General features: G+C 49.6%; 1 protein-coding gene across 4 annotated transcripts in view; it reads right to left on the reverse strand.

Annotated features, from left to right (window-relative positions):
• The window catches only part of STEAP3 (STEAP3 metalloreductase), an 85,143-nt gene that overhangs the window by 39,785 nt on the left and 30,993 nt on the right, over positions 1 to 14,365 (reverse strand). For 3 of the 4 annotated variants that reach the window (XM_024734499.1, XM_024734497.1, XM_024734498.1), the window contains exons 4-5: positions 12,338 to 12,502; positions 1,850 to 4,581 (exon numbers count right to left, since the gene is read on the reverse strand). In XM_024734499.1, coding sequence (XP_024590267.1) covers positions 4,300 to 4,581; positions 12,338 to 12,502 — 447 coding nt within the window. In that variant the 3' untranslated portion in view covers positions 1,850 to 4,299. Of the gene's footprint in view, positions 1 to 1,849; positions 4,582 to 12,337; positions 12,503 to 14,365 lie in introns of those variants that run through there. The other variant, XM_024734501.1, reaches the window with a different exon arrangement.

Below are 14,365 nucleotides of genomic sequence, written 5' to 3' on the forward strand. Positions count from 1 at the left end.
CCTTTTTTTTTTTTTTTTTTTTTTTGCTGTACGTGGGCCTCTCACTGTTGTGGCCCCTCCCGTTGCGGAGCACAGGCTCCGGGTAGGCAGGCTCAGCGGCCATGGCTCACAGGCCCAGCCGCTCCGCGGCACGTGGGATCCTCCCGGACCGGGGCACGAACCCGTGTCCCCTGCATCAGCAGGCGGACCCTCAACCACTGCGCCACCGGGGAAGCCCTCTCTTACACTTCTTTAGCCTTTATTTTAAAATGTCATTTATAAAGAGGGTCAACAGTGTTTAGTTGAATATCGTTGTATTTCTCTCAATACCAACTTATTTATTGTAAGTTTATTACTTATAATAATTACTACTCATTATTAGTATTATATGCATGTTAGTGTAAATTAGATTTTGGATTTATTTATACTTTATATTTGAATCAAGACCTTATATTGATTAAAAAAAACTACACACATAAGTAGGTTATATTATTTCTGAATTTCGTCTTAGGTTAGTAGAAAGGAATTTTCAACATATTTGTTAGAAAAAGTTGGTGCTAGTCTGGTGGGATTGAGAGTTTCTGCTCTAGTGATGCCAACTTCCTCTTTCTAAAGAGATCCAGGACAGGTGGGCTTCTGTACTTCCAAGGGTCCCCCTTCATAGCTTTTGAAACAGATTCAGCTTTTCAAGTAGCTGAATGATAATTCTTCTCTTTAACTAATATGAGTTATTTTGGTTGCTCTTTAGTTCTTATGTGAACTACCAAAATAATGGATACTTTTTCATTGATTTTATCATTTCTTTTTAAACTTAACTCTCCCAGCATTATGCGTGGGAGGATGCAGAGTAGAAAAACAAACCTTCAAGCACAAGATTTGTTTTTTTCTTTTTGAAAATTATTTGTTGTGTTTTTCTGGCCATGTTTCTTATTTTGGAAAACTCTTTTCATGGGCTCAAAATGGCAAAGCCATCTTTTGGTTATTGTTCCCAAGAAATGGTTTTTAGTCACTAGACTGCTTTCTGAATGTAGGTTTCCTTCTTATTTCCCAGTACAGTACGACATTTCTGGTTGCTGCAGTAGAAAAGCAACTGACTGCATGACAGGTGGGTGTTCTGTGAAGAGTTCCTGTTTTCCTGGTGGACCCAGGGCTGATGTGTGGGTCTACCTGGAGGCATCCTACATGGAGCACACAGAGTGCAAGGCTGTGGCTCTGGTGGAGTGTCTTCTCCCTCTGCCTTTAAGAGAACAAGGGGCTTGCAGCAGCATCAGCAGTATACAGAGGCATATCTCACCAGGGCAGCCAGGGAACCAGAGTCCAGAGGAAGCTTAATGGGGCAGAGATGCACTGGTCTGTGGGCCATAGACTATAGCACAGCAGAGACAAAGGAAGCTGTCTAAGCCCTTGTTACCCTGTCTGAGGATCAATACCATGTGTGTAACCTGGGAACTTATTAGAGATGCACAGTCTCTGGGCCTCATCCCTGACCCATGAATCCAAACCTGTGTTTGAACAAGATCTTATGCAACTCCTGTGCCCGTGATAGTTCGAGAGGCACTGCTGCTCTAACCTACATTAAAGCCACAGCCTTCAGATCACAGCACAGACACTACTGCTCCCTCCAGGAAGCCTTCCTGGTACTCCTTTCACATATCCTGGCACTTCGTCACCTGGATCTCGTCCATATCCTTACTGGCCTTGTCTCTGCAGGTCTGCATGTCCCTTCCTCAGAGGTGAGCTCTAGCCCAGATCATTCTGTGCTCCCTTTGCACGCTGCCTGACTCAGAGCAAACTCCAATCAGAAGGCTCACCAGGCCAACCAACGAATGAATGGGCAGGTGATCAGTGCAACAGAAATAAAAGCCTGAAATTCACGGGAAGTTAGGTGTTTATTTTTGCTGCTTCTCCGACAAGCTCTACAAGGTAAAAACAAAATACACAAACAGTTCCAATAGCATAGATTTTAAACGTTCAACCTCAGACCATGGCATTTAGGGTTTCCAGAGCACTTTGGTTCAGGCACTTTTGTACCCAGAGGCACATAGAATTTCCCAGGCTGTAAGGGAGTGACTTGCTCTCATGGGGGTGCTGTTGCCAGCTGCCTGATGAGGTAGGGGACAGCAGCAGACACCAGGTCAAGGCCAAGCACACAGCCCACCCTGCCTCTCATGAGCTGACTATCCAGTTTGGGGGTGGCCAGGTCCTCTGCTGCACCTGTCCCCTCCTGAGGAGCACCTGCGGCAGCGGGTGAGCAGGGAAGGGAAGGGAGCACATTAAATTTGGCTCTGTGTCAGCATCTTTGGTATAAGGAAACATCCTGGGCCTGGGGAGGGCCAGAGAAAAAGGGCAGCCAATACTGACCAGGGTTGATAATCCTTGGTGGATCCCAGCTGCCCATGTTCTCCCTGCTTCCTATCAGCAGGAAATCGATAGGCCCCCATTTTGTCAAGCAAATGCTGACATGTCTGCTTTGCCCGCCTCCTTTCCAGCAAGCCTCTCTGAGGCCAAGGCTGCCACTCCATCAGGGCCCACCTGGGAGGCAAGCTTGTGCCGCTCAGCCTTTGAGCTGCAGATGGAACACATCTGCAGGAAGCAGGCAGCTTTGCCTGCACTGCCTCGCCTCCATCAGTCACTGGCCCAATGAGATATGCTTGCACTTGGCTCTTTTCCCTTTTCGCTAAAGGACCCTAATGTGCTTCACAGCCATGAGCTCTTGGGTCAGCTTTTGCCAGCTGACTCTATTCCATCCTAAAAGGACCCTAATGTGCTTCACAGCCATGAGCTCTTGGGTCAGCTTTTGCCAGCTGACTCTATTCCATCCTAAGATGCCCTCTGGCCCAGGAGACCTAAGAATATAAGCGTGACCAACACCCCCATCCTGGGTACGTCTCACTGATGTCCTCCATCAGGGCCGCGCCCCTCTGCGTTCAAAGATGACACATCATCCTGATTCTGCCATGGGCTGGGGGCTCAGCCGAGAACAGCTGATTCTCTCTACAGGGGCAATAAAAACAGTTTCAGTATGAATCAGTCAGGGATGGCATGTGATTCAAGGATACACGTCCTGCAGCCTCTTGTGCTTCGGAGCAGCAGTGTTTCAAATTTGTGGCTTTGGAGGAAAAGACCCTTCCAGCTATTTTGAAACATAACCCTGCATTGGGAGGAACTTGGAGCCAGTGTGGTTTTCAGGGTGCTTGGAAGGCAGGCTCTCTGCCCGGTAGCAGCAGAAGGTATTTGAAGAGGTCCCCAGTGTCCTTCCACAGAACCAGTTCGGTGAGGACAATCCATCCTTCAGCCCTCTGGATGGGGTCCCAAGGCGGGCGGGGCTGTCACGTTCAGCGCTCTGGGTCTTGTTTTCCCCTCCCCCTGAACCAACTTTTAAAGGGTCTGCTCTAGGCCTTCCTGGGAGACATTCAAACTAATGATTTACAAGGTGAGAAGGCACAGCGGTTTAAAGAACGGGCATCACCAACTTAAAGGAAGGAAAGAAACTACACTTGTTCTCAAGACAGGGTTCATTAGTGGTTCTGGCAAGGAGGTGACTTCAACACTCCCACAGGAGGATCAATTTGCAGCTGCCGTGGTGACTTCTGACTTTCAGAAAAAGATCTCCCAGCTCCGGGAGAATTAGGGGGAGCACGCTCAGGTCCAATCCCTCCCCCTTCCGATCCCCCAACCTTGGCAAAGGATGGACCTTCAGGCGGCACCCAGGACAGACACAGGCTCACCCCCAGTGCCCTCAATCCCGCCTGGCCTCCTGCTGCAGCCAAAGAAGGAGCTGCACCCCCTGCTCACTGGTGACTCGTCAGCCCTGTGCACCCAAATTGGGCTCCAGGCAGAGCTCCTGTCTGTCCTGCCACCTTGGAGCCCCAGTTCTGCAAAAGCCTTGGGAAAGTAGCAAAAAGGGGCAGGCGGGGAGGTGCACAAGTGGATGGAAGCCACCAAAGTGCAAGCCTCTCACTGCCTTTTCTGTGCAAAAAGTCTGTGCATCTCTCTGTAAATGTCACAGTAGTATGAGCTGCTGTTCTCCTAACATCTGACACTTGCTTTTAAATCTACAGGTTGAAATCTCAGGGACTCAACTTTTTAGCTAAGTAAGTATAATTGCAAATCCTGTTATATATATGAAATACATATGGACATACATATCACACACAGGTGTGTCATTCTGAATATTACCACACACGTCCCAGGAATTCAGACCTCAACCCACCCATCCGTGTGTAATCCTGGTGTCCTGCATGATCACGGCGAGAAGTCCTGAGAGACTCTGGGCACTGTCCTGCCTGTGTCTGGCTTCCGGAGCTGGGTGCAGGCACCTCACACGTGGCTTGTCTTCTGGGCCAGGGCGCAGCCCACTGGCAGCGTGAACTTGACGGCGCCATCCTTCTCCCAGCCCCTCCGGATCTTGGAGAGTCTGCGGCTGAAGCAGGGCAGGAGAAACAGGCCTTTGGCCAGGATGACAACACAGGGCACCAGCAGGGTTAGTGTGAAGGTGGGGGGCAGGTAGAACTTGTAGCGACTCTCCTCGAAGGCGCGGGTCCAGCCGTAGGTGAGCGTGTGCAGGGTGCTCAGCACTAGGCCCACAAAGCCCAGAGTGGACTGCCGGAGAAAAGAAGGCTAGAATGAGGGTCAGGGTGGGGACGGACACAGCCAGCCTACCAATGGCTCGTCTGCTTATTTGGCAGAGGGGAAGGAAGGAGGGCAGCTTTAGTAGGGCTCTGTGTTCAAATCCCAGCCCCGTCACTCACTCTCTGGGTGATCTTATTACTGTCTAAACTCTCTGAGCCTCAGTTTCCCCAAGAGAACAATGCTCATACGTCAAAGTATATAAGGATTCATTGATTCATAAGGATTCTATAAAATAACAATGCTTGGGGACTTTCCTGGTGGTGCAGAATCCGCCTGCCAATGCAGGGAACACGGGTTCGAGCCCTGGTCCGGGAGGATGCCACGGAGCAACTGAGCCTGTGTGCCACAACTACTAAGCCCGCGTGTCTAGAGCCCGTGCTCCACAACAAGAGAAGCCACCACAATGAGAAGCCCGTGCACCTCAACGAAGAGTAGCCCCCGCTCGCCGCAACTAGAGAAAGCCCGCACGCAGCAACAAAGACCCAGCAGCAACAGAGACCCAACGCAGCCAAAAATAAATAAATAAATAAATTTATTAAAAAACAGAAACAAAAAAACCCAACGCTTTCCCCCAAACTGTATTATTCATAACTCTGGTGGCTGCCAGAGGACTTAAGATGTAATTAAATTTAAAGAAGTTTAAAAACATGTTACTAGTTTTGTGTATCTTTTCATGTGTACAGAGTAATGTGTCTGCCAGCATATCAAAATCATAATTTCACAGATAATATTTGGCACAAGATACGGCCAGGTAAAAAGTGAGTAGATCTTAAGTTGGTTTAAAGATAAGCACAAAGGAAAAATTTACTTGGCACATGGATCTGGCACCAATAGTGAAGGTGACTCACAAGGGCTTGCAGGCTAGTTGTCCTGACACTGTATATCAAGCCCACAGTATCACAAAGATGCTTTCTGTGGGTGCTGGTCCCTCACCTCCTGCCCATGCTCTGAGCTATGAACGCCCCAGGTACAAACCCCGCCAGGGTTACTCTCCTGTCCGGAAGGAGATTAGTGATGCTGGGGAGATCAAGACCATCACAGATCCAAATGGAAATGGTCCAAGCCGTCGTGTGGCAGAGCATCTTGCCCCTTGAGCCAGGTGTGGGCTTTTGTGGGTCACTTCCAGCCATGAGCAGCTCCTTGTCACCCCATGTGCTATACAATCATGACTTTCTATGGGAAGTGTGATGTGAAAATAGCCAGGAAGTGATGATCTGTAACTCTAGCCTCTGGGAATCTTTTGCACGTAGGGTTTCTTGCAAACTACAAATGATGCCTTCCGGATTCTACTGTTGGCGCTAGTCTCAACTGACACTGTGACCCTCGGCAAGTTGCTTAATTAGCCTCGGTGAGAAGGAAGTGATTACAAAAGTAAAGTCAGAATTGTAGGGAAAGTGCTGTATAGATGCAGCATTCTCCAGCCCCCAGACCTGGCAGGCAGCAGTGCAGAGCAGAGGGCAGCCAGGGTTAGGACTTCGTGGAGGGTCGAGAGGAGGGGCACAGGGCACCGAGAGATTCCGGGCGGGAGAGACCTGTGTTTATTACACAAGGAATGAAGATAGCAGTGACCCATCAAGCGATGAACACATCTGCATTTTCTCCAACGAGACACTGCAAGGGTTTAATTGAAACGTGGCAGCATGACGATACCTCGGGGTGCTCTTTACGGGTTGGTTTTGAGCTTTCCACAGAGGAACTGTAATCAGGCCTCCTGGATTTCCTTCCAGCCCAGCTTGTCAGCATCAATCCAGGGGCTTGGCTGAGGGACACTGTCTTGTTGGCACTCCCCCCAGACACGGCTCTAAGTGGGTCTGATTCTGCTACCATGTCTCATTCTCACTCCTCCCTAGCATGGGGGGTGCTTACACCTTCTCCAGTATAAACACCAGGGTGGTGAACCTCAGTAAGTGGAAGGACATGGTTCAGAAGAATTGTTTGTAATGCTTTTACTAAAAATAGTAATGGCTATACCTACAAGTTCGTAGACAGGGGTACAAGTATAACATTTTTGACCCTAAACAAAATACTAGCTGCTAAGAGATCCCCAGTCTCTATCCTTCCTAGCCACCATCTCTGGTTCTCTTTGGCTTTGTGACCACTTAAAGGATATGTTTATTACATCCTTAACAACTTCCTGGCTCAGCACAGCCTGTTGGGAAAGGCCATGGTTGGCTCTATGCTCCTATCCACGGCTACTTCACGTGTCATGTGCAAACGGTCAGCCCCCAAACGGAAGCCTCTTTGACTGTGAGTCACGTGTAACCAAATCCTTGTCACCTCCAGACGCGTCTATCAAGATTCCAAATCTCGTAGCAACTTCTGAACCACACCAACTTTTTCTAAGTTCTGATCTATTGAAAATCAAGACTGGGGTTAAAAAAGTCCCCAGCATTGAGAAAATATTGGGGATTAATATCCAGACTGTATAGAGAACTCTTAAAGTCAACAACAACAGAAACAAACAACCCAACTCAAAAATAGGCAAAGGACTTGAATAGAAATTTCTCCAAAGAAGATATACGAATGGCCAATAAACACATGAAGAGATGCTCAACATCGCTCGTCGTTAGGGAAATGCAAATCAAAATCACTTCACACTCAGTAGGATGGCTACTATTAAGAAAACAAGAAAACCAGTGTTGGCGCAGATGTGGAGAAATTAAAACCCTTATGCACTGCTAGTGGGGATGTTAGAAGGGCGCAGCTACTATGGAAAATGGTAATGGAGGATCCTCAGTGAATTAAAAATACAATCACCATGTGCTCCAGCAATCCCACTTCTGGCATACACCCCAAATAACTGAAAGCAGGGTCTTGAAGAGTTATTTATACACCCATGTTCACAGCAGCATTATTCATAATAGCTCAAATGTAGAAGCAACCCCAGTGTCCCCTGACAGATAGATAAGCAAAATGTAGTATCTCTATACAATGGAATACTATTCAGCCTTAAATAAGAATAAACTTCTGTCACATGCTACAATATGGATGAACTTTGAGGGCATCATGCTAAGTGACATAGGCCAGTCACAAAAAGACAAGTACTGGATAATTCCACTTATATAAGGTGCCTGTAGGAGGCAGTAAACATCCCTGGGCCAGAATGTAGAATGGTAACTGCCAGAGGCTGGGAGAGGAGAGCAATGGGGAGTTAGTGTTTAACGGGGACAGCATTTCAGTTCTGCAAGACGAAAAGAGCTCTGGAGATAGATGGTGGTGATGATTGCACGACAAAGTGAATATACTTAATATTACTGAACCGCACACTTCAAAACGGTTAAGGTGATAACTTTTGTTATGTTACTTTACCACAATAAAAAAAAAATTGGGGGGCTTCCCTGGTGGCACAGTGGTTGAGAGTCCGCCTGCCGATACAGGGGATGTGGGTTCGTGCCCCGGTCTGGGAAGATCCCACGTGCCGCAGAGCGGCTGGCCCGTGAGCCATGGTCACTGAGCCTGCGCGTCCATTCAAGGTCCCTCTGCCCAGGCTATTTGATTGGGGTGGACCCGGTCCTTTCTGTTCCTCAGACAAAGACCCATCGAGGGCCTGAACGGGCTCACACTCTGCATCGTGAAGCTCTCCCAGATGCTGCAGCAGTGAGAAGCCACCCAGGCCTGGGAACTGAGTCCTGGTGGCCCCAGAAAGGCCTTAGCACCTCCCTCAGTGACATGCCCTGGGGCTCCAGTGTTTGGCCCATGTTCACCACTGTCCCCTGCCCTAATCTGGAGAGTGATGGATTGTGCTGGGCAAACAAGACCTGCCCTGGGAGAGTATGAAGACCTTCTCCTGCCCATATAACCTCTTCCCTTTGCCATCCAGAATCCCATGGTGATTCCAGATGGCAGGAGGCCCCAAAGACCAGCCAGTAACAAAGGGCCTTCTGACTTTCCAATCCCAATGGGAAGCCTGGATGAGTCCAGCAAGTTTGTTTCCCTAAAACTCTCTCTCCTTGGGAACAATTTAAAAAATCCCAGAACAGTCAAAGGAAGCCAAAAGAAAGGGAGGCATCCTCACGGGGCAATTAATAACGCCCACAACAAGCTAGGGCCATTTTTATTATATGTAAGCTTGTTAGCAAAACAGAAGCAGCCAGGTTGTTGGTGGCTGCTGGTGGTGATCCATTACCGTGGCGGGAAGGGGCTTTGGACAATTGCTCACAAAGCTGGGGTCAGAACAGGGCTCTGTTATTATCTCAGGCAGGTGGCAGGAGTGGGCAAGGCCACAGGAAGCTCCTCTAACGATGGGGCAGAACCAAGGTGCTAAGAGCCGAACACTAATTTCTCTGTCCAGCGGAGCTGCACCGGCCTGGGTAGTTGGCAATCTAAGAATGTTTAACTGGCTTAATTAGGAGCAGTTAGCACAGCCGAAACCAAACCAAAACAGTAGGAACAAAAACACCCAGACAAACAAAATCCCAAATTAAAAACTTCGAAAACAGCCTCAGGAACAAAAGGATACACGTAAGCACAAGTCACGTCTGTGGAATCCACACCCTGTTTTGATGGCTTTCTAGCTCAATAAATCATTACAGACCCAGGGGTCAGGCCAGGCCCACTGAGAACCACGGTGTCTCCACAGCCACTTTCTAAGCCCTGGTGACCTGTCGCAGTCATTCGTGGCTGGGAAAGGAAATGGAGTCCAGGTAGTTCCTTGTTCTAAAGCAGCGCTCACCTTACAGGAGAAGGTTGCAGCTCACCTCAAAACCTGTACAGCTACTATTGGGTGCATGTATACATGTCCTCAGCACAAATCCTCCCAGTGACTACAGGAGGTGGATACAGACAAGTCAGGATGCAGGTGCTTGGAGATGCTAAGGAGCTGTCTAGTGGTGCAGGGCTGGTAAGTGGTGGTCTTGGGACTGAAACCCAGGTCTGCTGGCTCCATAGCCTGCGTCCCCCACTCCAGAGATTGTCACATACTGCATCACGTGCACTTAAGTCACCCAAGGAGCCTATAAAAATAGACTCCAGAGCCGACCCCGGGCATCTGAGTCCACAGGTCAAGGGTAGTCCTGGGTATCTGCATTTCTCCAAGAGTTCCGTGACTTCAAACTTTTCGATGGCAGCTCACATTAAGAATCACATTTTCATTACTGCCCAGTACACAATGAAGTATGCCCACATATGTATATATAACTACTGAATTGATACAACTGAAAAAATGTCTATGCTTAGAACATGTAAAGAACTCTGATATTTTTGGAGACGTTCTACTCTATTTCATGTTTAAAAAGCTTGTCGTGGGCTTCCCTGGTGGTGCAGTGGTTGAGAGTCCGCCTGCCGATGCAGGGGACACGGGTTCGTGCCCCGGTCCGGGAAGATCCCACGTGCCGTGGAGTGGCTGGGCCCGTGAGCCATGGCCGCTGAGCCTGCGCGTCCGGAACCTGTGCTCCGCAACGGGAGAGGCCACAACAGTGAGAGGCCCGCGTATCGCAAAAAAAGCTTGTTGTGGTCCCCAAAATTGATTTCATAACCCACCAACAAGTGCCAACTGCAGTTTGCAAACACTGCCCCAGACCATTCTGCGGCTCTGGGTGGGAGTCTCTTGCCTGTCTCTTGCTGCCTCCTACTGACTCAGAAATGGGTGGCTTAGTCAGAGGTCATGGAAATGTGGCTACATGCCCCGAGAATCACAGCAAATTGCTTTGTATTTTTCTTTTACGCGTAATCTTGCACAGTGACTCACAACACACCTGTAGGGAACTAACTCCATTTTACAAGAGTGTAAAGTGAGGCTCGGGGAGCGCACGTGATCTGCTAATGGTTACAGAGCTGGGATGTGCCGGTTCCTCCTCTGTATCAGCACTCCAGGGAGATAGAGCATTTGTGGACAGAATGTGGGCATTTGATTACCTCACGTAAAACCCTGTCTTTCTACCTATCTCTCGGCTTTCCACCCCCCTCTTCTTGCAGCAGCATAAGGACTTCCCTATTTGTATTTCGACTCTTCAGTATGTAAAGTAGAACAGCTGCTGAGTCCCGGTCAGCTTTTGCTAACAAAACCAAATTCCCCGGCTTTCTCCGGCAGCTGGAGCTGGAGCTTGTAATCTACAGCTGCTTAAGGGAGCAACTTTCCGGTGAGGGGAGCGAACTGCAGTCTGTTTTAGTTGTGGATAAACTATGCACTCCAGCATACTCCAGGCAGGAACACGAAAATCCCAGATTTGGGGGTGCGACACGTGAGGATTAGTGGCAGATAAAATTCTTTCTTCCCCCTTTTGCCGGCATGTGTCAGGCCTGAGCACACCTCCAGAGACCTTCCGAGACGAGCAGAGCCAGTGAGATCCAGAAACAGACACACTTAAAAAAAAACCCAAAAAACCCACAACTCTGTTTTGTTCTAGGGTACGCATGCATCCCCAATGAGGGATAATTAATTTGGATTACATAAGAGCGCTGCCCTGTTGGTGTCCCTCTTGGAATCCCATACTGTGTCCTTGCTGCACAGAGACGATATGGGACAGATTTTTTGTTGACATCGGGGGTGGGTGTGATATGTGTTCCCTGCCCTGATACCATATGGATGGCAGAACCCAGTATTAGTCAGCAGCCATCAATGGAGGGGATGAGTTAACCTGCCAGCACCTGGGGGCTGAGCACGGGCTCTGTGTGGAGAACAGTGGGAGATGCCAAAGGAACGTAAAAAATGTCCCTGCCTCAGTGGTCCTCATAATTAAAGCATGGCTCTACCTGTCTCGTTGCCTCTTGCATCCCAGGTCTAGCAGGACGCTGGGCATGCAGTATATGTTCAATAAACACTGAATGAATAAACGCATGAAGAACCTTCGCCACTAGTAGCATCTTCCAAATTGTGTTCTGTGGAGTGTAGACAGTGAAAGAAAAACGGGGGTGGGGGGAGGACGCCAACACTGAAACAAGTCTGCTTAGCAAGGTTTGCTTCCTTGTGCATTGTGACTTGTGAAAGTGCGTTGTGACTCGCTGAGCGGGAAGCAAATCTTTTCCCAGATTTATTTTATTTTTTTTATTTTTTGCGGGACGCGGGGCTCTCACTGTTGCGGCCTCTCCCGTTGAGGAGCACAGGCTCCGGATGCGCAGGCTCAGCGGCCATGGCTCACGGGCCTAGCCGCTCCGCGGCATGTGGGAGCCTCCCGGACCGGGGCACGAACCCGTGTCCCCTGCATCGGCAGGCGGACTCTCAACCACTGCGCCACCAGGGAAGCCCTCCCAGATTTGTTTGACTCTACATGTCCTTTTTAATATGAATGGTGTCCTTTGGGAAATGCTGTGTTTTATTTCCTATAAACTGAAGGTCCTAATCTCACCTCCCATCCACTCTGCATGAATCAAGAGGGCCGGGTTCAGCTGAGGGTGCTGGCTGGGCGGTTCGGCTCACCCAAGGGCTCACTGACTGCCCAGACAGATCAGTGACACGTCCAGTGACTACGTATTATGGGATTTTGTTTGGGAAGCCCAAGAATTGTAGATACTGGGAATGTGTAGTCCAGGGTTCAGCATTCTGCTGTCTGAATTTTACACATGCCTAAATCTGGCATCTCCCGGTGTCACGAGGATGAGCTCATCCCAGGCAGCCCCTTTATCAGGAGACTTGGGTGAGCCTGCCAGGCTTGGGGAGGCCCGGGCACCTGAGGGTTCTGTTGCACAGATTATGAAAGCCCAGGCGGCGCGTGGGTGGGAAGGTGCTTGCACCGGAGAGGCAGGGCCAGGGCCACGCTGAGGCTCACCAGCAGAGACAGAACTACTTTACCTGAACAAAGCTGAACTCCCTCCAGTTGAGTGAGTTTGAGATGGATGGCAGTGAGGTGACAGCCAGCAGAGACAGCGTGCCAAGGGCCAGCACTCCCAGGGACAGGTAGATCTCCATCCGCCAGACTTCCTTCTCGATCCAGAGGTGACTTTTATTGGTCAAGACCTGGTGTGGATGGAAAGGAAACCATGAACACTGTGGCCAAGGTCGATGCCCTGGGATTTGGGCGAGCAAGGAATTTAGGACGGGAAAAACGCAGTAACGACCAACATTCCCAATTTCCACTCCGTGTAACGTGTGTCTGCCTCTGTTTTAAGCACTTCTCAGGTATCAGCTCACCTGAGCCTTACAGCAACCCCGTGAGGCAGATGTCACTATTGTACCCATTATCCAGATGAGGGAAATGAGGCACAGAGATCAAGTGACCTTTCCATGGTCACACACAGCTTAGGAGATGGCAGAGCTGAGATCAGGACCCAGGCAGCTGGCTCGGAAGAAGAGGCTCCTCCCTCCCCACGGCTTTCACAAATCTGTCTGGGGCCAGTCGACCAGAACAGTCACAATCCAAGAGTAAGGAGCCAGAGAATCTGACAAGACATAAAGAACCTTCAAATATGACCATCTCACAAGGTTTTCTGGTGCCCAAATCCCCAGCAGGAAGGAGGCGCTCTCTTAATTCAGAATCCCTTCAGCCAGACAGGCTGCTGCCTCTGCTGACTACCTTCAGCCTGTCTCAGCCTGGATCCTTGGTCCCCCAAGCTGCTCCCGTCACTGGCTCATATTCCAGACACACATACACCAAACCCCTCAATATTTCCTAACTAGCCCCCAGCTCCCATCTTCCCACCCAGTTGCCCATTTCTGTCTGAGGAATGTAGCTTTGAGTCAACCACTGCCAGGCAATAGAGTCCAACATCCATTCGCCAAGCAGGCCCATGAGCACTTATGAAGCACCTAGCACACAGTAGGTGCTTCACAAGCACCTACTGTGTGCTAGGCCCTGGGCTGCAGAGAGCAAAGATACCTGCCCTCACAGAGTTCTGGAATCTGCCAGTGAGCCCCAGGCACGCACCAATGGGGGAGCCCCTGCAGGCCCAGAGGTTTCTACCCCCTCCCTCCCCACTCAGAGACCCCTTGCGCCTCAGCCCCACCTTTCCCCCCCAGCCTGGCCAACGCTCACTCGTACCGTGCACACGAGGAAAAGCTTTTATCAAGATCCTTCTGTCAGAACCATCATTTCCGAACTAGACCACATTGCAGAGTTCCTGGACGTCAAGATGTTTTCTGAGAAACACCAGGAAACGCTGCTGCTTCAATTCTACCCGCACAACAAGGAACAGCATTTCCATTAGGATACGTGACTAGGCTTTAGTCGGTAGGTCTCTGCTTTGCAAAACAGAGTGACTCATACGGGTTTTTGAGAAACTATTTCAGCGGGAAAAAAATAACCCAAGTGCAGTTAGAAGGTATAATATTAAAAATGAATCTAGTGGTCTGAGCAAAAATGGTTGAAAGGCTTATGAGAGAACGTTGAAAGGAACTGAGAAAATGCCATCCACTGGGTACTTTTCCTGCAATTTGAGAGAAACGAGGGCCTCTGTTCTATTTCAGGGCAGGCTGGCTCTCACTGGTGCCTTTAAGCCACAAAAGGACCAGGAGTCTCACCCTGACCATGAGTCCTGTGAGACTCTGGGCAGCTCCATCTCTGGGCCTCCGCTTCTCCACTGACAGAGCTGGAAGAGGTCACGTCTAAAATCCTGTGATTTCGCTATGTGCCAGGCGAACGTCAGCACTAACAAGAAAGGCGGGGCCGACGGTACCCTGCAGGGGGCAGGGGGGTCTCCCACGTAACTGAGCCCAGAGAAGGCTAACTCGTACCTTCCCTGCACTAACGACGGCCGCTCAGTGGGTCATCCCCGAGTTGTAAGTTGTTTGTTCTTCAGATATACTTCATTAGTTGCTCCTTTCTGCATTTTGGTAAGATCAGGAAGTTAATGTCCCAAGTCAGAGCTTGGACGATTACACACA

This window comes from Neophocaena asiaeorientalis, unplaced genomic scaffold, assembly GCF_003031525.2.
Source record: "Neophocaena asiaeorientalis asiaeorientalis breed wild unplaced genomic scaffold, Neophocaena_asiaeorientalis_V1.1 scaffold32, whole genome shotgun sequence".
NCBI classification, from domain to species: Eukaryota; Metazoa; Chordata; class Mammalia; order Artiodactyla; family Phocoenidae; genus Neophocaena; species Neophocaena asiaeorientalis.